The following is a 23,288-nucleotide window of genomic DNA, read 5'->3' as shown; positions in this document are numbered from 1 at the left end:
GAGCCCAGATATGTACAACACGCACCTCGTGGAATTTAGTTCCTTGGTTTGGAAGTTTAGGGGCATGGTTTCATGGGACATCCCAATTAATTGCCCTAATAATGTGTTTCATGCTTCTCTTCTACCTCTTAGTTCATTGCATAGTGCCTGGGGTCTTAAAAGCTTGCAAGCAGCCATCCAAGCCACAACAATTGGTCTGTATTTGCATGGAGCAACGGAGGAAGAAGGAGAGTCAAGAACAGGAAGGAAGTGTAATATGTGGCTAATTGTCTCCATGAACAGCTGGCTCCTTTGCTATGAGATCAGAAGAACTGGATGGTGCCCAGCTACCATAACTGAACATTTTGATCAAAGATCCTGTAGAAGCATCCTGATCAAAAGGAAGAAAATGCAGACCAGAATTTCAAATTCTCATGAACTCCAGACATTCTGGAGCAATGGAGGGTGGATGAACCCCTGAAATTATTGCCCTGAGATAATCTTTAAACCTTAAGCCAGAAATATCCCCTCAAGTCTTCTTAAAACCAACAATAGTTTAACTTAACTAATAAAAAATATCTGCTTTGAGCATTATGCTGTTTTAATAACTATATGGGATCAAAGTGACAACAGCAACTCAAAAGACTGGATAGGAACCTTAGGGAACTGTGAGTTTATGTTAGTGGGGGAGGAACAGCTCAGAAAAGGAGGGTGAGGATGGTTGCGCAGCTTGAAGAACGTAGCCAGTGTCGCTGAATGGTACATGTAGAAACTAATGAATTGGTGTGTGTTTTGCTGTGTATATTCTCAACAACAACAAAATAAAATTAAAAAAAAAGGAGAGGAAAAGAGAGCCCAGAAATAGACGTACTCAAATATAGCCACCTGATCTTTGACAAAGGAGCAAAGGCAAGTCAATGAGAAGAGACAGACTTTTCAACAAATGGTGCTAGAACATCTGGGCATCAACATGCAAAAAAAGACACAGACTTATACCTTTCACAAAAATTAACTCGAATCATAGTCCTAAATATAAAACACAAAACTATAAAACTTCTAGAAGATAACATAGGAGAAAATCTAGGTGGCCTTGGGTTTGGCAATGAGTTTTTAGATACAACACCAAAAGCACTTTCCATCAAAGAAAAATATTGATAAGTTGAACTTTATTAAAATTAAAAAACTGTTCTGTGAAAGACACTGTTAAAGGAATAAAAACACAAGCTACCGACTGAGAGAAAATATTCGAAAAACATGAAACCTGATAAGAAGCTATAGTCAACATAAATGAAGAACTCTTAAAACTCAACAATAAGAAGGTTAAAATTAAAAAATGGGCAAAAGATCAGAATAGACATTTCACCAAAGAAGATGTACAGATGGCAAATAAACATAAGAAAAGATGCTCAATATCATATGTCATTTAAGGAATTGCAAATTAGAATAACAAATAGATATCATTACACATCATTAGAAGGGCAGAAACCCCAAACCACTGACAATACCAAATGCTGGTGGGAAAGCAGAGCAACAGAAACTCTCATTCATTGCTGGTGGAAGTGCAAAATGGTAAGGCTACTTTGGAAAGCAGTTTAGCTATTTCTCATAAAACTAAACATCTTCTTACCATATGATCCAGCAATTGTGCTTCTAGGTATTTACACAATTGAGTTGAAAACTTAGTCCCGACAACAACCTGCACGTGGATATCTATAGCAGCTTTATTCATAAGTGCTCAAAACTGGCAGCAACGAAGATGTCCTCCAATAGGTGAATGGATAAACAAACTATGTTACATCCATGCGATGGAATATTATTCAACAATGAAAAGAAATGAATTTTCATGGAGAACTTTACATGTATAGTGCTAAGTGGAAGAAGCCAGTTTGAGAAGCCTGTATACTGTGTGATTCCATCTACATGATATTCCGGAAAAGATAAAACTATGGAGACAATAAAAAGTTTAGTGGTTGCCTGGTTGCCAAGGGCTCAGTGGGGAGGGGAGTAGCGATGGCTAGGTGAAGCACAGGGAATGTTTAGGGCGGGAAAATTATTCTGCATGCTACTGGCATGGCGGAATATGACATTATGCATTTGTCAAAACCCATAGAATTATACTGAACAAAATTGAACCCTAATATAAACTAGGGACTTTAGTTAATTTAAAAAATATACAAATAAATGAGAACAACAACAACCAAAGCCCAACATCATGAAACACTGAAAAAAATGTACAGTTTATTATGTGACAATTATATCTCAATAAAGCTGTTAAGAATAAATAAATCCTTGGGGCAGTCTTGCTCCTTCTGTGACAAAGTGGTAACCTCTGAGCACCCAGGCATACTGTCCTCCATTGTTGGCTCCCTGAGAATAGAAGTGGTTTCTCCTTCATATGAAGTACAGTCATCTCCTGTGGCTTTCTTCAGCCTAGAGGGACTATCACTGATCAGAGCACCTTGGGTGAGACCATTCTCAAAACGACGCCCGTGAGGGAATGGGTTGTTCTCAGATGTTTAGTGTGTCCAATCCCCTGTCTATAGTGGTGTCCACTCCAAAATCAGCAACTAACACGATGGGTGTTGTTTGGGAGGCCGAAGACCCAGGTTCTGGTCTCCATTCTCCCACTAGCTGACTGAGATTTTGGACCCTGGCAGATCTCAGTGTCTTCATTGGTAAAATGAGTGGGTTGGACCAGCAAACTCTCTGGTCCCTTCTAATTCAATAAATACCCCGTTTCTGTCAGTATGAAACCTCTCACACTTTGACATGGAGTGGAATGTGTGTAATATGTGTGTACACATATCACAGGGGACTTTCTCTGTCACCCTTTGTGGGTGGTGACCCTGAGCTTGACCTGCTTCAGCCTGGTTGCTCAGGTCTGGGGTAGAGGTTGGTGTTGTGTTCAGATCACAGCTGTTCCGCTCAGTGTTGTTATTTTTCCAGCCTTTCATGCCTTCCTGCATCCCAGCCTCGAAATCTGTTTTCACAAGGAGTTATCTCCTCCGTCTCCAAAGAAATGCCCATAAAATAGGTTCTGGGTGTTTCTTTGGCCCAGAGCTAAGAGTTGGCCTATGTGTTATTATTCCTCCAGAACACCAAGGTGAAGAGTTGACCTATTGCTGGAAGATTTTCCTGGTAACTGGGACTCTCGTTATATCCAGTTGATCAAGTGTACAGTTTAGAGTAGAAGATACTCCTTTAGCTAGTATTTTTCTGTGAGCCTAGCTTTAGCTTTGCTTATTTTAAAAAAATTCTTGAAGACCTTAAGACATATTTGAATGAAAGCCCCTCTTAGGTCTGAATGGGGTCATGGTGAAGTACCTGGTCAAGTTCTTAATGCAGATATCAAAATCACATGGAGCTTTCTGCATATTTAAGGGTCTCCTTCTTCTGTAACTTATATATATTTCCTTTGGTTTTGATGTTCTATTTTATCCTTAAAGAGAGAGGGTGGAGATCTGCTTTTCTGACAGCCTGTGGTATCCTGGGACCCTTTTCTGGCCCTCTATTCCAGTATTAAAAATTAAGCCCCATGAAAAAGAACTTATCCAGTTTTTGTGTCTCATATTTATTTTTTAGGACTTTGTTTAGAGAAGTTGCCTACTTCCTCTTCTACCAGTAACCTCCATGTGGATCGGGAGCAGGATGTCATCACCTGTTATGAGAAAGCAGGGGACATTGCACTCCTGTACCTCCAGGAGATAGAAAAGGTAAGTGAGGACCACGTGTTTATTCCACCTAATATATATATATTTTTAATTCAATTCAGGTTGTAGAAAACTGAAGTCAACTTCTGTAGAGCCTTCAACTTGTCTGCCTGTGGGTGCAAAGCTTCAGTTCTTTAATGTGAAGGAGAAGATGGTGGTGATTTTGGCACCTTGTGAAAATAGATGGTTCAGTGTTTGTGAAGCACTTTCATATCCCCTGAGCAGAAATGACAGTATGCATCTATTTATACCCTCAGCAGCCTGAAACTGGCTCATCCTAAAAGAAACGGATCAAACTTCATTTGTTCTTGCATGGGCAATATGCCAAAACTGCTGATTGGGGTTTGGAAGGCTTTACCTTGGTAGGTATGGCAAAGATCTGCTGGGGACTCACAGTTGACCTGCATGGAGCAGGTTGTATATCACCTGACACCATCTGGGATGGTTTCTTCCCAGTGGTCAATGGTTTGCCTGTCATGTGGGCAGTGGAAACCAACAGCTGACAAGAGGGCTACTTGAGCAGAGAATGAGTGAGCAAGAGGCCCTGAGCAGAGGAGCCCAGAGGCTGGATAGAGCCAGGGAGGTGTGGGCAGCTTATCTGTTTAGAAGGATTACTGTTTTTTGGTTCTGCTCTTTACTAAGTTGCTTCACCTCTCAGCCTTTATTTTCCCTTCTGTGAAAAGGGTATAATAATTGTTAAAACTTCTGGAGTTCTTGTGGGAATTATATACCCATTGCTATCGAGTAGACTCTGACTCAGGGTAACCCTGTAGGACTGAGTAGAACTGCCCCATAGGGTTTCCAAGGCTATAATCTTTACAGAAGCAGACTGCAACGTCCTTCTCCTACAGAGCGGCTGGTGACAGATTATATAAAGTCACACAAATAAAGGCACTTAGCCTAGATTCAGGAACATATTGGATTCTTGCTAAATGTCATTTATTATTATTAATAACACACAGTGGCTTCTAGAAGTCCCAGCTGTTTCTTGGAGTTCTCATTAAGATCTGACACTGATTTTCCCGTCAGACCCAGAGACGTATCTTGTGAGAGTGTTTAAAGTGATCAGAAATGTTGTGAGACTTTGAAAATGACCTTGTTTTCCATCAATTCACTAGGCTCTCTGTTTCCATAAGAATTGGAATAAAGAAACCAAAAAACCAAACCCATTGCCACTGAGTTGATTCCAGCTCATGGAGACCCTATAGGACAGAGTAGAACTGCCCCATAGGGTTTCCAAGGCTGTAATCTTTATGGAAGCAGACTGCCACATTTTTCTCCCACAGAGTAGCTAGTGGGTTCAAACCACTGACTTTTTGGTTGGCAGCTGAGCGCTTAACCACTGTGCCACCAGGGCTCCTTTGAAATAGAGAGGGACTACCAAAATCTTCCTAGTTTTTGTTATTTTATAGATGTATAAACTGGAACTACTTTTGGCCTCATAAATCTTCTTTGCATATGTTGGCCTATACAATGTCATCAGAGTTGTCTTTTGGGAGGCAGGAAGAGTGGAGTGAAAATTACAAGAGAGGAAGAGGTGAATGAGAATGATAGGGGTGGTGTTTGACCTGTTTTAACCCAGAGTGGATTATAAATCACGGTTCATAATGTCTTGGAATTCAGGAAGACATTTGACTGATTAGCCAAAATGTTGTCTATTCCATCAGAAGGCTGCCATGAGAAGGGATGTTTTTTTCTTTTTCTGCCATTCAGAATTTATGATATGGTCTTTAGTGAAGTGATCACATAGCCTGCTTTTAAAATCCACGTTGTTTTCACTGTCTGCCTCCATGATGAAGAGTGCTTGGCAGCGGAGAACCTGCTTACCCAGCTAAGCTGTTCTTGTTGACCACACTGAGGGGCCTCCCTACTAAGGGCCCTGTTTTGCACATTACTCTGCTTTCATCCAGCTCTTCCATGTTGGGCGGCTTCCTCCTGGCAGCAAGAAAGGAGATTCATCTGTTACATGGATCTTCAGTGATGTAGGAATTGGCAGATCTGAGAGCACTTCCTGTTGTCTTCATTCGTAACCACTCCTCAGCACTAGATTCTTTAGCTGGACCATCAAGGAGATGCATAGAATCATAAGAGTTAAAAGAAACTATTTTTCATGGTTCTGGGGAAGCGGTGATCATAGGATGTTAGATCTGAAAGAGATTTCAAAGATTGCAGAAGAAATTAAGGACATGCAGGACGGTATGGCCAAAGCTGAGATTAGAACTCAACTATCCTGACACCTAGCTCAGTGCTCACTCACTATTATCCCAGACCACCTCCAACAAATGCAGAACCCCACGCCTTTACATATATAAAATACTCAGTAGGTGTTTGACCAAGTGAGCCATAGATCTTAGTAACACAGAGAAGCTATTTTGGCCTAGAGTTAAATCTCAGGATATGTAGATGACTTCCAGATTTCTGACTCTGATTTTCCAATGTGGGTTTTCTTTTATGGGAAACCACTTTGGGTCTCCCTAGATTCCAGCAAGCTGGGATATTGGCAATTGTCTTGGTCATCGAGGGCTGCCATAACACAGATACCACAAGTGGATGGCTTTAACCAAGAGAAATTTATTCTCTCACAGTCTAGTAGAATACAAGTCCAAATTGAGGGCATCAGCTCCAGGGGAAGGCCTTCTGTCTGTAGGCTCTGGAGGAAGGATCTTTTTATCGATCTTCCCTTGGTCTAGGAGCTTCTCCACATAGGAACCTCAGGTCCAAAGGACATGCTCTGCTCCCGGCACTGCTTTTTGGTGGTATGAGGTCCCTATGTCTCTCTGCAGGCTTCTGTCTTTTGTATTGATCTCGTCAATATAACTGCTGCTAATCCATCTAATTATATCATAGCGATAGAATTTATAACACATAGGGAAAGCACATCAGATGATAAAATAGTAGACAGTCATACAATTCAGGGAATCATGACCTAGCCAAGTTGACAGATATTTTTGGGGGACACAGTTCAATCCATGATAGCAATGAAAGAGTTGAATGAGCCGAACATTTATTTTAACAGTAGCAGGTGCCAGGAATGACAAATTGAAGAGGAATATTGTTACATTCATCATCAAAAAGAACATTTCGAGATCTATCCTGAACTACAGTGCTGTCAGTGATAAGGTAGTATCCATAGCCTACGAAGAAAACCAGATAATACGACTATTATTCAAATTTATGTACCAACCACTAAGGCCAAAGATGAAGAAATTGAAGATTTTTACTAACTTCTGCAATCTGAAATTGATCAAACATGCAATCCAGATGCATTGATAATTACTGGTGATTGGAATGCAAAAGCTGAAAACAAAGAAGAAGGATCAGTAGTTAGAAAGTATGGCCTTGGTGATAGAAATGACGCTGGAGATCACATGATAGAATTTTGCCAAGACCAATGACTTCTTCATTGCAAATACCCTTTTTCAACAACATAAATGGCCACTATACGCATGGATCTCACTGAATGGAATACACAGGAATCAAACTGACTACATCTGTGGAAAGAGATGATGGAAAGCTCAATATCATCAGTAAGAACAAGGTCAGGGGCTGAGCGCAGAAGAGACCATTAATTGCTAATATGCAAGTTCAAGTTGAAGCTGAAGAAAATTAAAACAAGTCCATGAGAACCAAAGTATGACCTTGAGTATATCCCCCTGAATTTAGAGATGAATCTCAAGAATAGATTTGACCCATTGAATGCTAGTGACTGAAGACTAGACGAGTTGTAGGATGACATCCAGGACATTGACTTAGTTGTCTAGTGGTGCTATAACAGGAATACCACAAGTGAATAGCTTTAACGAAGACATATTTATTCTCTCACAATCTAGAAGGGTAGAAGTCCAAATTCAGGGTGCCAGTTCCAAGGGAAGGCTTTCTCTCTCTGTTGACTCTGGGGGAAGGTCCTTGTCATTAATCTTCCTGGGAGCTTCTCAGGTAGGAACCCTGGGTCCAAAGGATGTGCTCTCTTCCAGGTGCTACGTTCTTGATGGTATGAGGTCCCCCTGTCTCTCTGCTTGCTCCTCTTTTATATCTCAAAAGAGATCCACTCAATATACAATCTAATCTTGTAGATTGAGTCCTGCCTCATTAACATAACTGCCTCTAATCCTGCCTCAATAACATCATAGAGTCAAGATTTACAACACGTTGGGAAAATCACATCAGATGACAAAATGGTGGACAATCACACAATACTAGAAATCATGGCCTAGCCAAGTTGACACATATTTGGGGGGGACACAGTTCAATTCATAACATTCCACCTTTTGGCAACCAAAAATCCATAACCTTGCCACATGTAAAACACATTCACCCCATCGTATCATAGCAAAAGTCTTAAATCAACTCCAAGTCCAAAATCTAAAAATTCCTCTTCATCTATGAAGTTTAGATACCTGCTTCCAAAGTACAATGGTAGAACAGGCACAAGGTAGACATCTCCATTACAAATGGGAGAAATTGGAGGAAAAGAAGGGATAACAGACACCAAGCAAGTCAGCAGAACACATAAGGTTAGCTCTCAAGGCTTGAAAATAATCCTCTGTTCTCTGAGATGATTTAGGCAATGGCCCTGCCCTCCAGACTCTAGGTATTGGCCATACTCTCTGGATTCTGGGTGGAGGCCCCTTGGCCCTGGGCTTCAGCTCCGCCTTCCAGGCCCACTGGGACAACAACTGTTCCCTCGAATTTGGTCGGCTCCATTCTCCTAGTCCATCTGAGTGGTGACTCCACCCGTTGAGACTCCAGAAGTCGTGGTCCTACCCTTTGAGACTGAGGCAACTCTGCTTCCTGTGTTCTTTGTCTCTTCAGCTTCTGCTTCCTGGTTCCTTGGCCTCTCAGCCTTTTGGGTCTTGCTGCCCGCATCTGCCCTGCTGGGGCAAGTGTTCCAAAGCTCTGTAACTCCACTGATCAGTGCCTGGAGCCACTCCACTCTGCCAGTAACAAGGAAGCAGAAGCTGAAGAGACAAAGAACACAGGAAGCAGAGTTGCCTCAGTCTCAAAGGGTAGGACCACGACTTCTGGAGTCTCAACGGGTGGAGTCACCACTCAGATGGACTAGGAGAATGGAGCCGACCAAATTCGAGGGAACAGTTGTTGTCCCAGTGGGCCTGGAAGGCGGAGCTGAAGCCCAGGGCCAAGGGGCCTCCACCCAGAATCCAGAGAGTATGGCCAATACCTAGAGTCTGGAGGGCAGGGCCATTGCCTAAATCATCTCAGAGAACAGAGGATTATTTTCAAGCCTTGAGAGCTAACCTTATGTGTTCTGCTGACTTGCTTGGTGTCTGTTATCCCTTCTTTTCCTCCAATTTCTCCCATTTGTAATGGAGATGTCTACCTTGTGCCTGTTCTACCATTGTACTTTGGAAGCAGGTATCTAAACTTCATAGATGAAGAGGAATTTTTAGATTTTGGACTTGGAGTTGATTTAAGACTTTTGCTATGATACGATGGGGTGAATGTGTTTTACATGTGGCAAGGTTATGGATTTTTGGTTGCCAAAAGGTGGAATGTTATGAATTGAACTGTGTCCCCCCCAAATATGTGTCAACTTGGCTAGGCCATGATTTCTAGTATTGTGTGATTGTCCACCATTTTGTCATCTGATGTGATTTTCCCAACGTGTTGTAAATCTTGACTCTATGATGTTAATGAGGCAGGATTAAAAATTAGAGGCAGTTATGTTAATGAGGCAGGACTCAATCTACAAGATTAGATTGTATATTGAGTGGATCTCTTTTGAGATATAAAAGAGAGGAGCAAGCAGAGAGGAGAGGGACCTTATACCACCAAGAAAGCACCACCTGGAAGAGAGCACATCCTTAGGATCCAGGGTTCCTGCCTGAGAAGCTCCTAGACCAGGAGAAGATTGATGAAAAGGACTTTTCCCCAGAACCAACAGAGAGAGAAAGCCTTCCCCTAGAACTGGCACCCTGAATTTGGACTTCTAGCCTTCTGGACTGTGAGAGAATATGTCTTTATTAAAGCCATCCACATGTGGTGTTTCTGTTGTAGCAGCACTAGATAAGCGTCTTAGTCATCTAGTGCTACCATTACAGAAATACCACAAGTGGATGGCTTTAACAAACAGAAATTTATTTTCTCACAGTCTAATAGGTTGCAAGTCTAAATTCAGAGTGTCAGCTCCAGGGGAAGGCTTTCTTTCTCTGTCAGCTCTGGAGGAAGGTTCTTGTCTTCAATCTTCCCCTGGTTGAGGAGTTTCTCAGGTACAGGGACCCCGTGTCCAAAGGATGCTCTGCTCCTCATTCTGCTTTCTTGGTAGTATGAGGTCCCCAGTTCTCTGCTTGCTTCCCTTTCCTTTTATCTCTTGAGAGATAAAAGGTGGTGCAGGCCACACCCCAGGGAAACTCCCTTTACCTTGGATCAGGGAGGTGACCTGAGTGAGAGTGGTGTTACAATCCCACCCTAATCCTCCTTAACATAAAATTACAATCACAAAATGGAGGACAACCATACAATACTGGGAATCATGGCCTAACCAAGTTGATATATGCATTTTTAGGGGGACATAATTGAATCCATGATAATAAGTAAGGTAGGCATCATACATGAAGGAAGCAAAATGTCATTAAAAAGATAGGAAAGAGAAGAGGACCAAAATGGATGTAAGAAGAGACTCTGAAACTTGCTCATCAATGTAGAGTACCTAAAGCAAAAGGAAGAAATGCTCTCATAAAGGAACTGAACAGATGTCAAGGGGCAGCTCTAGAAGACAAAGTAAGTATTGTAATGAAATATGCAAAGACCTAGACAGAGTTAGACAACAAAAAGGGAAGAACATGCTCAGAATTTCTCAAGCTGAAAGAACTGAAGAAGAAATTCAAGCCTCGAGTTAGAATTTTGAAGGATTATACGGGGAAAATATTGTATGATGCAGGAAGCCTCAAAAGAAGATAGAAGGAATACACAGAATCACTGTACCAAGAATTGGTTGACCATCTAAGATGCATCAATTGCTCTGAACCCACTTGGAGCAAAGGAGAATGAAGAACAACAAAGACATAAGGTAAAGATGAGCCCAAGAGACAGAAAAGGCCACATAAACCAGAGAGTACATCAGCCTGAGACCAGAAGGACTAGATGGTGCCCAGCTACCACCGATGACTGCCCTGATAGGGAACACAACAGAGAATCCCTGATGGAGCAAAAGAACAGTGGGATGCAGACTTCAAGTTCTCATAAAAAGACCAGACTTAATGGTCTGACTGAGACTAGAGGGACCCCGGAGATCATGAGCTTCTTGGCTCACATAAGCACATGAGACTATGTGGGCAACTCCTGTCTGGAGGTGGGATGAGAAGGTAGAGGGGGATATGAGGTGGTTGAATGGACACGGGGAATACAGGGTGGAGAGGAGGAGTGTGCTGTCTCATTAGTGGGAGAGCAGCTAGGAGTATATAGCAAGATGTGTACAAGAGAAACTGACTTGATTTGTAAACTTTCACTTAAAGCACGCACACACACGCGCACACACACACAAGAATTGGTTGATATTCAGCCGTTTCAGGAGGTAGCATATGATTAAGAACTGATGGTACCGAAGAAAGAGGTCCAAGCTGCACTGAAGGCATTGGTGAAAAACAAGGTTCCAAGAATTGATGGAATACCAACTGAGCTATTTCAACAAACGGATGCAATACTGAAAACACTCACTCATCTATGCCAAGAAATTTGGAAGACAGCTCTAACTGGCCAACCAACTGAAGAGATCATATGTATGGCCATTCCAAAGAAAGGTGATCCAACAGAATGTGGAAATTATTGAACAATATCATTAATATCATGTGAAAGTAAAATTTTGCTGAAGATAATTCAAAAGTGGTTGCAGCCAGACATTGAAAGGGAACTGCCAGAAAATCAATCAGGATTTAGAAGAGGATGTGAAATGAGGGATATCATTGCTCACGTCGGATGGATCTTGGCTGAAAGTAGAGAATACCAGAAAGATGTGTACCTGTGTTTTATTGACTATGCAAAAGCATTTGACTGTGTGAATCATAACAAGTTATGGATAACATTGTGAAGAATGGGAGCTCCAGAGCTCTTAATTTTGCTCATGTGGAAACTGTACATAGACAAGGAGACAGTCTTTCGAAGAGAACAAGGGGGTACTGAGTGGTTTAAAATCAGAAAAGGTGTGCGACAGGGCTGTATCCTTTCATTATACTTATTTAATCTGTATGCTGAACAAATAATCTGAGAAACCAAACTATATGAAGAAGAACATGACATCAGGATTGGAGGAAGACTCCTTAACAACCTGCAATATGCAGATGACACAACCTTGCTTGCTGAAAGTGAAGAGGACTTGAAGCACTTACTGAGGAAGGTCAAAGACTACAAGCCTTCAGTGTGGATTACACCTCCACATAAAGAAAACACAAATCCTCACAATTGGACCAATATGCAACATTGTGATAAACGGAGAAAAGATTGAAGTTGTCAAGGATTTCATTTTACTTGGATCCACAATCAACACCCATAGAAGCAGCAGTCAAGAAATCAAACGATATATTGCATTGGACAAATCTGTTGCAGAAGACCTCTTTAAAGTGTTCGGAAACAAAGATGTCATTTTGAGGACTAAGGTGCTCCTGACCCAAGCCATGATATTTTTAATCTCCTCATATGCATGCCAAAGCTGGACAACGAATAAGGAAGACTGAAGAAGAATAGATGCTTTTGAATTATGGTGTTAGCAAAAAATATTGAATATACCATGGACTGCCAGAAGAACGAATAAATCTGTCTTGGAAGAAGTACAGCCAGGATGCTCTTTAGAAGTGAGGATGTATTCAACTTTTTATCAGGAGAGACCAATCCCTGGAGAAGGACATCATGCTTTGTAAAGTAGAAGGTCAGTGAAAGAGAGGAAGACTCTCAGAGATGGATTGACATGTTGGTTCCAACAATGGGCTCAAACATAGCAGCTATTTCTGAGGCAAGACCAGGCAGTATTTCCTTTTGTCGTAGGTATGGTTGCTATGTGTTGGAACTGACTCGTCAGCACCTAACGACAACAACAGGTGCTGAAGAAGTTTTCTGTTGAATGACCAGAAGTCAGGGAGGAGAAGGCCTTGGGGACCATGGTCTCATGGAGCATCTAGCTCATCTGGCATGACATAGTTTATAAAGAAAATGCTCTACATTCTTCTTTGGTGAATAGCACCTGGGGTCTTAAAAGCTTATGAGTGGCCATCTAAACTTAACTGGTCTCACCCCATCTGGGGCAAGGGAGAATGAAGAAGACAAAAGACAAGGAAAAGATTAGTCCAAAGGACCACAACTACCACAGCCTCCACCAGACTGAGTTTAGCACAACTAGACGGTACCCGGCTACCACCATTGACTGCTCTGACAGGGGTCACAATAGAGTGTCCCAGACAGAGTTGGAGAAAAATGTAGAACAAAATTCTAATTCACACAAAAAAGACCAGACTTACTGTCCTGACAGGGACTGGAGAAACCCCAAGAATATGGACTTTGGACACCCTTTTTAGCTCAGTAATAAAGTCACTCCTGAGGTTCACCCTTCAGCCAAAGATTAGACACGCCCATAATACGAAACAAGACTGAAGGGGCACACCACCCCAGGGGCAAGGACTAGAAGGCAGGAGGGCACAGGAAAGCTGGTAATAGGAAACGCAAGGTCGAAAAGGGAGAGTGTTGACATGACATGTCATGGGGTTGGTAACTAATGTCACAAAACAATGTATGTACTGATTGTTTAATGAGAAGCTAGTTCTGTAAACCCTCATCTACAGTACATTAAAAAAAAAAAAAAAAACTCAGGGAGGAAAATGACCATCCTTCAGTGATCATGGACTTGGGGGAAGTTGAAGGGATTTTATGTGGCAAGAAAATTGTATGCTATGCGGAGGATACCTGCTTGGCCTTAAAAAAATTTTTTTTTCTTTTTGAGCTTAAACGACTTTTAAGAATCATGCTGAATTGAAAACAGCAAATGTTAGGGAAACAGACTCTGAGAAAGTAAAAGCCTTGGGCAAGGCTACGCAAATAGCGCTTTGAGTTTCTGGGTAAAGTCCTTTTAAGTAGAAAACCCCACACTCTTCCTATATTTGATCTGCTGGAGAGAGGCAGAAGTTCAGAGATTCTGTCCTCATTTCCCAGCCATTCTATAGCAAAAAAACTTCTGTTTGCCAGAAGATACTGGTATATTATTTATTAGTATTGGGTCATAACTTCATTCACTAGCAGGAGTAAAATTTGGGAAACTTTTGAGGACAGTTTGGAGTGTGGTGGCCAGTGTTTTTTCATGATCTACAACTACCGAATCATGTTTCTGATGCAGCCCTTTCTCTGAGTTTCTCTCATAGTGGGTAGTTCGGTGATGATAGAGATGTTTGCCTCTCTAGGGGCAGTGACTTTTCAGAAAGGGGACTGACCTAGGCTTCCCTTCAAGGTGCCAGCATAATCTGTAAGACACAGTAGAGCATAGTGGCTAAGTGAGTGCTAGTATTGGAATCCTAGTCTTGCTACCTCTTAGCTGTGTGACTTCGGCAAAGTAACTCAACCTCTCTGTGCCCTAGAAATTGGTATAAGGCTGTTATGATAATAAGTGCATTAATTCATGCACCTCCCTGTTACGGATTGATTGTGTTCCCCCAAATTGTATATCACTTTGGCTAGGCCATGATTCCCAGTACTGTGTGATTGCCTACCATTTTGTCATCTGATGTGATTTTCCTGTGTTGTATGTAAATCCTATCTCTCTCATGTTAACGAGATGGGATCAGCAGCAGTTATGTTGATGAGGCAGGACTCAATCTACAAGAGTAGGTTGTGTCTCAAACCGATCTCTTTGAGACATAAAAGAGAGAAGCGAGCAGAGAGACATGGAGATCTCATGCCCCCAAGAAAGCAGTGCCGGGAGCAGAGCCTGTCCTTTGGACCTGCACAGCAAGCTCTTAGACCAAGGAAGATTGATAACAAGGACCTTCCTCCAGAGCCGACAGAGAGAAAAGGCCTTCCCCTGGAGCTGACGCCCTGAGTTTGGACTTCTAGCCTACTAGACTGTGAGAGAATCAGCTTCTGTTTGTTGAAGCCATCCACTTGTGGTATTTTTGTTATAGCAGCACTAGATGACTAAGACACTCCCCATACATGTTTGGTACACAGTAAATGTTAGCTTTGTTGTCACTATCTTATGTCACCTGGCTGCGGAATTTTTCCTTCAGGAAACCTAGCCTTAGAAGATTTTAGATATTTCGATTAAAATCTAGACTATTCTAATCCTGCTGCTTTATTAAAAATGTTGAAGAATTTTGAGGGGAATGCTTATGGAATGCTTTTTTTCAAGAGAATTTGACTCCCCCTGTCTTGGGCTGAAGCTAATGTGTCCACATCTTGCCCCAAGTCCCCATATCTGGATTCTGGACTTCTGTTCACACCCGGCTACGTGACCTTGGTCCAGTCATTTGTTTCTGTGTGCTTCAGTTTTCCATTTTCATGGTGGGCTGATAATGCCTGACTTCCCTGATTTCCTGGGGCAGAGAACCAACATTTACCAAGGACCAGTGAGTACGAGGCACAGCTCTGGGGGCTTTCCACGTGCTGCTCTTCCCCCTTGTGCCAGGTGTAGATACAGAACCTAAGAGAATTTGAATACAGGAACACCGAGTGCATAAAGTATTTGTTTAGTGTTGTCCTTGTTACATTGGGGTTATTGAGACACCTACTAATAGTTTTCTCTTACACTTTGTTCCCTGAAGGGGAATAAAAGATACCTCTCAAACTATGCATATAAAAGTAATTTAGGCAAATAAATCAAATTGGAGCAGATGGAATTAAGAATGACATGGGGTGGCCTTGATTTGTTTATCTACAGATGGGGGCATTATGCCAGCAGGAAATAAAATTATCTGCCCCACAAAGAGCTTCTAGAGGTGCAGTGATAGGAATAAAGATGACTTCATCCTTGAAGATTATAATACAAGCCCCGCTTTTGGCCCATGAAGTCATCCTGTCTCTGTCCTTTGCATGCGCCAGCCACCCAGATGCTTGTGGCTTCCTTGAGGCAGAAGCAGTGCCAGGATGGAACTTGACCTTTTGCTGACAGTTTGCTTCTTTACACCCTATTTTAGAAAAGAAGTTAATGCTAAATTACAGGGCATCAGTAGACTTTTTATTTGCTGTCCTAGTGCTAAGGTCTCAAGAAGAATCACCAGGTCCCCAGATAGTGCAGTGACCAGCTCAGATGGTTGGTCATCAAGGAGTGAGGCCCCCAGTTGTTCTCTGGGCAGCGTGGTCATGCCTTGTGTTTATCACGTCCTCTTGACAAGAAGAACTTGCAGTGACATAGCCGAGGTGTTGGGTTCAGAACTGGATTAGATCAGGGTTACTGTGTGTCTTCAATTCAAGCCAGGTGTCCTAGGAAAAGTACTCAGTACTGCTGATGAGAAGGGCAGGGTGCGACTCCAGAGGCCCATGTAGACATGCTTTTGGCTTTAAAATGTGAGACAATCAAGAAAAAACAGTTTCTTCTTTCCCTCCCACTTTCCAGGCCCTACTTTTCAACCCAAGCCAAAGCAGCAGGTTACAGTTCATAGCTTAATGTAACCTATCTGAATAAATACTTCCTTAAAGAAATGTCAAGAAACTGTCCCGGCAGTGTGTTCTGCCCTAGGCACCTCTGGCTTTGCGCCTGCCGTCTGACTGTCTGGGGTAGGAGGCTACAACCCACTTAACTGAATTATCAAAGTCCAGAAACCAGAAAACTAGCTTATTTTAATTTCTGTAAATTCCCTGCCAGTCTTTGTCCTCATAATTTTATAGCATTTAAGACATAACAAACCCTGGTGGTGCAATGGTTAAGCACTCGGCTGTTATCTAAGTGGTTGGCGGGTGGAACCCACCAGCAGCTCTGTAGGAGAAATACCTGGCGATCTGCTTCCATAACGACTACAGCTTAGAAAACTCTATGGGGCAGTTCTACTCTGTCGTATGGGGTCCCTATGAGTCGAAATCGACTCAATAGCACCTAATATTAGCAACAAGAAGAATTTTATATCTGGCTTTTTTCCCCTTAACATTATGTCAAAGCTTCAAAGTGTTTTCATGGCTATATAATATTTCATCAAGTGCATGGCCTCTATAATATACTGTATTTTTATGCAAATAAAGCATGCATTGTATGTTTTTTGCCAACTGTGCAATCTTCTGGCACGTTATTTTCCTAGGCACGCTATGTGTGTTAATGTGTGTGTGTGGTCATGTTATTTATGTAGGGCTGTTATTTGTGAAAAAGTATGGTAATAACCTATTGCTGGGTATAACCTATTGTTATAAGTAACTTTGTGATGCCAACTTCCTTCAGGTAGCTTTTTTCCTTGCTTTGCATTATTTTCTAAGAGCAAATTTCCTTAAGTGAAGATATTTTTACCATTCTTGTTACTACATACTGTGTATAGTTGCTTTCTGCAAGTTATACCAATGTCTTCTACCTTTGACAGTACTTGAAAGAGTTATTATTTTTTTTAAATTATTTTGTTGATTTGCTATGTGAAAATGGTACCTTGCAGTTTTAGCTTGCATTTCTTTGAGTATCAGTGAAGTTGATGTTTTTTCCAGTTTTTGCTTAATAGTTTAGTTATATTCCTTTTAAAGTCTGTATGTTTGTATGTGTGTATAAATATGTATATATGTAAATATATACACACTGTTGGGGTGTAATTAACACACCATATAATTCATTCATTTAAAATGTAAAATTCAATGGATTTTACTATAATCACAGAGTTGTACAGTCATTACCACAATTGATTTTAGAATATTTTTATCAGCCCAAAAAGAAAACTGTACCCACTTCCCATTTCCCAACATTGCTCTGCCAGCTCTGTTGTGTTGTTGTTAGGTGCCATCGAGTTGACTTCGACTCATAGCGACCCTAAGTGGAACAGAACTGCCTGTCATCATCAGAATTGTTGTTACTTATCCTTAAGCCTGTTGTTGTAGCCACTGTGTCAGTCTGTCTCATTGAGGGTCCTTTCTTTTTCGGTGACCCACTACTTTGCCAAGCATGATGTCTTTCTTCAGGGACTTATCCCTCCTGACAACATGACCAAAGTATGTGAGACGTAGTCTCACCATCCTTGTTTCTAAGGAGCATTCTGGTTGTACTTCTTCCAAGACATATTTGTTCATTCTTTCGGCAGTCCATGGTATATTCAATATTCTTCTTCAACACCCCAATTCAAAGGCACCAATTCTTCCTTGGTCTTCCTTATTCGTTATCCAGCTTTCACGTGCATAGGAGGCAATTGAAAACACCATGGGTTGGGTCAGGCGCACCTTAGTCTTCAAGGTGACATCTTTGCTTTTCAACACTTTAAAGAGGTCTTTTGCAGTAGATTTGCCCAATGCAGTGCGTTGTTTGATTCTTGACTGCTGCTTCCATGGGTGTTGACGGTGGATCCAAGTAAATGAAATCCTTGACAACTTCAATAATTTCTCCATTTATCATGATGTTGCTTATTGGTCCAGTAGTGAGGATTTTTGTTTTCTTTATGGTGAGATCTAATCCATACTGAAGGCTGTGGTCTTTGATCTTCATCAGCAAGTGCTTCAAGTCCTCTTCACTTTCAGCAAACAAGGCTGTGTCGTCTGCAGGTTGTTAATGAGCCTTCCTCCAATCCTGATGCCATTTTTCTTCATATAGTTCGTCTTCTTGAATTACTTGCTCAGGATACAGATTGAATAGGTATGGTAAAAGGATACAACCCTGATGCACACCTTTCCTGACTTTAAACCACTCAGTATCCCCTTCTTCTGTTCAAACATTGCCTCTTGATCCATGTACAGGTTCCCCACGATCACAATTAAGTGTTCTTGAATTTCCATTCTTCACAGTGTTGTCCATAATTTGTTATGATCCATACCCTTGCATAGTCAATAAAACAGAGGTAAACAGCTTTCTGGTATTCTCTGCTTTCAGCTGTGATCCATCTGACATCAGCAGTGATAGCCCTGATTCCTTGCCCCTTCTGAATCTGGCTTAAATTTCTGGCAGTTCCCTATGGATATACTGCTGCAGCTGCTTTTGAATGATCTTCAGCAAAATTTTACTTATGTGTGATATTAATGATATTGTTCAATAATTTCTCCATTCAGTGCGATCACCTTTCTTGGGAATAGGCATAAATATAGATCTCTTCCAGTCAATTGGCCAGATAACTGTCTTCCAAATTTCTTGGCATAGAAGAGTGAGTACTTCCAGCACTGCATCTGTTTGTTGAAACATCTCAATTGGTATTCTGTCAATTCCTGGACCCTTATTTTTCACCAGTGCCTTCAGGGCAGCTTGGACTTCTTTCTTCAGTACCATCCGTTCTTAATCATATGCTACCTCCTGAAAGTTTGAATATCAACCGTTTCTTTTTGGTGTGGTGACTCTGTGTATTCCTTCCATCTTCTTTTGATGCTTCCTGCATCATTTAATATTTTCTCCGATAGAATCCTTCAGTATTGCAACTTAAGGCTTGACTTTTTTCTTCAACTCTGTCAGCTTGAGAAATGCAGAGTGTGTTCTTCCCTTTTGGTTTTCCATCTCTAGGTCTTTGCACAGTTCTTTATAATACTTTGTCTTCTTGAGCTGCCCTTTGAAATCTTCTCTTCAATTCTTTTACTTCATCGTTTCTTCCTTTTGCTTTAGCTACTCGACATTCAAGAGCAAGTTTTAGAGTCTCTTCTGACATCCGTTTTGGTCTTTTCTTTCTTTCCTATTTTTAGTGACTTCTTGCTTTCTTCAGGTATGATGTCCTTGATGTCATTCCACAACTCGTCTGGTCTTCGGTCATTAGTGTTCAATGTGTCAAATCTATTTTTGAGATGGTCTCTAAATTCAGGTGGGATATACTCAAGGTGGTACTTTGGCTCTCATGGACTTGTTCTAATTTTCTTCAGTTTCAACTTGATCTTGCTTGTAAGCAATTGACTGTCTCTTCTGCAGTTGGCCTCTGGCCTTGTTCTGACTGACGATACTGAGCTTTTCCATCGTCTCTTTCCACAGATGTAGTCAGTTTGATTCCTGGGTATTTCATCTGGCGAGATCCATGTGTATAGTTGCCCTTTATGTTGGTGAAAAAAGGTATTTGCAATGAAGAAGTTATTGGTCTTGCAAAATCCTATTGTGTGATCTCCAGCATCATTTCTGTCACCAAGGCCATATTTTTCAACTGTCGATCCTTCTTCTTTGTTTCAACTTTTGCATTCTGATCTCCAGTAATTATCAATGCATTCTGATGGCATGTTCAACCAGTTTCAGACTGCAGAAGTTGGTAAAAATCTTCAGTTTCTTCATCTTTGGCCCTAGTGGTTGGTGTGAAAATTTGAATAATAGTCATCTTAACTGGTCTTCCTTGTAGGCATATGGATATTATCCTATCATTGACAGCATTGTACCTCAGGATAGGTCTTGAAATGTTCTTTTTGACGATGAATGCAATGCCATTCCTCTTCAAGTTGTTGTTCCCAGCATAGTAGACCATATGGTTGTCCAATTCAAAATGGCCAATAGCTGTCCATTTCAGCTCACTAATGCCTAGGATATCGATGTTTATGCGTTCCATTTCATTTTTGATGACTTCCAATTTTTCCAGATTCATACTTCATACATTCCATGTTCTTATTATCAATGTATATTTGCACCAGTTTCTTCTCATTTTGAGTCGTGCCACATTAGCAAATAGAGGTCACGAAAGCTTGACTCCATCCACATCATTAAGCCGACCCTACTCTGAGGAGGCAGCTCTTCCCCAGTCGTCTTTTGAGTGCCTTCCAACCTGAGGGACTCATCTCCCAGCACTATATCAAACAATGTTCTTCTGCTAGTCATAATGTTTTCACCGGCTAAGTCTTTCCAGAGGTAGACTGCCGGGTCCTTCTTCCTAGTCCGACTTAGTCCGGGAGCTCAGCTGAAACCTGTCCGCCATGGTTGACCCTGCTGATATTTGAATACTGGTGGCATAGCTTCTAGCATCGCAGCAACACGCAAGCCCCTCCGGTACAACAAACTGACAGACATGTGAGGCCTACCAGCTCAAGGAAACCACTAATCTACTTTCTTTCTCTGTAGATTTTCCTATACTGAACATTTCATATAAATGGGATCATACAATATGTGGTCTTTTGTGACTGGCTTCTTGAGCATAAATAATGTTTTACAACATGGTTCATCCACATTGTAGCACGTGTCAGGGTTCATTCTTTTTGTCACTGTATAGACCACTTTTTATTTATCCATTCCTTAACTAATGGACATTTGGATTGTTTCTACTTTCTGGCTATCGTGAATAATGCTGCTGTGAACATTGTGTATAAAGTTTTGTGTGGACGTATGTTTTCAGTTCTCTTGGGAGTATACCTAGGAGTGGAATTGCTGGGTCATGTCCCAACTCTATTTTTAACCTTGTTAGTTTTTAGTCTGTTTATGCCTTCTGTCCGGTTTTTGGAAGTAATGTTTTTCTTACAACTTAAATAAACTCTGTATCATGAGTTTTTTAACCCTTTATCATATTTGTTGTGGATACTTTGCCAATCAGTAAGTTTCCATTTTTAAGTTGCTCATAATTTTAAAATTAATAATAGTTGAAATGATTATCTTTTTAAAACAAATTAATTTTATTGTTTTAAAGCTTAGGTATTGGGATAAATCCCCTCTAGGGATTTGTAATGGTTAATGTTCTGTGTCAGCTTGGCTAGGCTCTGATTCTCAGTGTTATGCAGTTATTCTCCACTTTGTGATCTGATATAAGGGGGGTTCTTTGGGGATGTGACCTGCGACCAATATATGGACATTCCGGAAAAGCTCACTTGCTCTTGATCCTGCATCTGACTTGTCAGCCTCTGGCCTCTGACCTTTGGTTCTTGGGATGTGAGCTAGCAGTCTGCTGCCTGAACTGCAGATTTTAGGATTCACCAACTCCTGCAGCCCCATGAGCCCACAGCCTGCTGTCTGACCTGCCAATTTTGGGTTCATGAGCCCCTGCGGCCACGTGAGTCAGGAGAAGCCTCCAGCCTGATGCCTGACCCACAGATTTGCGACTTGCCAGCCTCTACAACTGCATGAGCTATTTCCTTGAAATAAATCTCTCACTAATACATATGTGTGTGTGTGTATGTGTTTATATATATATATATTCATACACACACATATATATATATTTGTGTCTCACTGGTTTTGCTCCTCTAGAGAACCCAGCCTAAGACAGAATTTGAAAAGTTTCAACCACTTTCTGTTAAAAAAGCAAACAACTTTTAATTTCCAGATATACTTGGGATTTATTTTGGTGTATAATATTAAATATGACTAATGTTTTTCTCACATTTCAATATCGCTTTAAAATTATCTTCTCTTTACTTTTCACATTTTCTATCATACGTATTTTTGGTCATTCATTAAAATTTTAGATAAAACAGTAATTTCTGGCTTTTCTATTTTGTTCTACTTGTTTTGACACAGTGACCACAATGATGGGCTCAAGCATAGCAATGATTGTGAGGATGGTGTAGGACCGGGCAGTGTTTCATTTTGTTGTACATGGGGTTGCTGTGAGTTGGAACCTACTTGATGGCACCTAACAACAACAACAACAATAACAATAACAATAACAATCATGTATTCCACCAATATGACATTGTTTAATAATTAGTTCATTATACTGAGTTTCAGCATCTGAAAGGATTAATAACCACTTATTACCCTTATTATTTTCAGAATATCCTTTGCTCTTTTCTGTTTATACTTGTAGATGAATTTTAGAATAATTTTGTTGGCTTCCAAAAAAGACCCTGTTGGGACTTGGTTGAATTTTCATTAACCATACACATTAATTTGGAGAATGGAAGTGAACCTTTGGTCTTCTCTCATCCATGATTATGATATCTTTTTCCATTTGCCAGCACTTTTTTCTTACAGACTTTTTTCCTCAGTGTTTTATTTATAGATCTTTTCTATTTTTGTTGCTTTGTGAATAAGATTATTATTTTTTTTCATTATTTAAGAGTGCTTTTGATTTTTAAATTCACTAACACAAACATTTATTGAGTGCCTCCTGTGTTCCAGGCACTGTGCTTGGCACCAGGGTCACTAGGATGAATAAACCACGGAACGTGCTGTTAAGAAACTTAAAATCTCATGACGACACAGGTCATAAACAGCATGGGGACCATGTTGGCGGAGAAACAGAGAGCTCTGTGAGCCCAGAGGAAGGGTCTTGGCCATTGTGGAAGTTCAGGGAAGCTTCTAGACGATGACACCTGAGCTGAATCTCAAAGGCTGACAAGGATAGCCATATAGGACTATTAGCCACTATACTGAACTCATTATTTGGCAGATAAATGATTTTTTGTTGTTGCCATTTCTCCCTTTCTATTACTCTTTCAACTTATGTCTCTCTCATGCTCTATTGCCAGCTCTTCCAAATAATGTTAAAAAATAAAGGAGGCAATGGCAGATATTCTTATTTTTAAAGGTAACCCTTTAATATATCTCCATGAAAGATTATAATATTTATATGCTTACTAAGTGTCTCATTTGTAGTTTAGTGAGATAGGTATTAT

General features: G+C 40.9%; 1 protein-coding gene across 18 annotated transcripts in view; it reads left to right on the top strand.

Moving 5' to 3' along the window:
• The window catches only part of TTC7B (tetratricopeptide repeat domain 7B), a 312,659-nt gene that overhangs the window by 85,089 nt on the left and 204,282 nt on the right, over positions 1-23,288 (top strand). For all 18 annotated transcript variants that reach the window (XR_010323215.1, XR_010323214.1, XR_010323213.1 and 15 more), the window contains one exon: positions 3,562-3,692. Coding sequence is in view for 14 of the 18 variants with exons in the window: in XM_064292862.1 (XP_064148932.1) it covers positions 3,562-3,692 (131 nt within the window). In the remaining 4 variants the exon portion in view is untranslated. The remainder of the gene's footprint in view (positions 1-3,561; positions 3,693-23,288) is intronic.

Source organism: Loxodonta africana, chromosome 10 (genome assembly GCF_030014295.1).
Source record: "Loxodonta africana isolate mLoxAfr1 chromosome 10, mLoxAfr1.hap2, whole genome shotgun sequence".
NCBI lineage: Eukaryota > Metazoa > Chordata > Mammalia > Proboscidea > Elephantidae > Loxodonta > Loxodonta africana.
The sequence above is the reverse complement of the archived record's forward strand: the minus strand, read 5'-3'. Positions and strand labels throughout refer to the sequence as shown.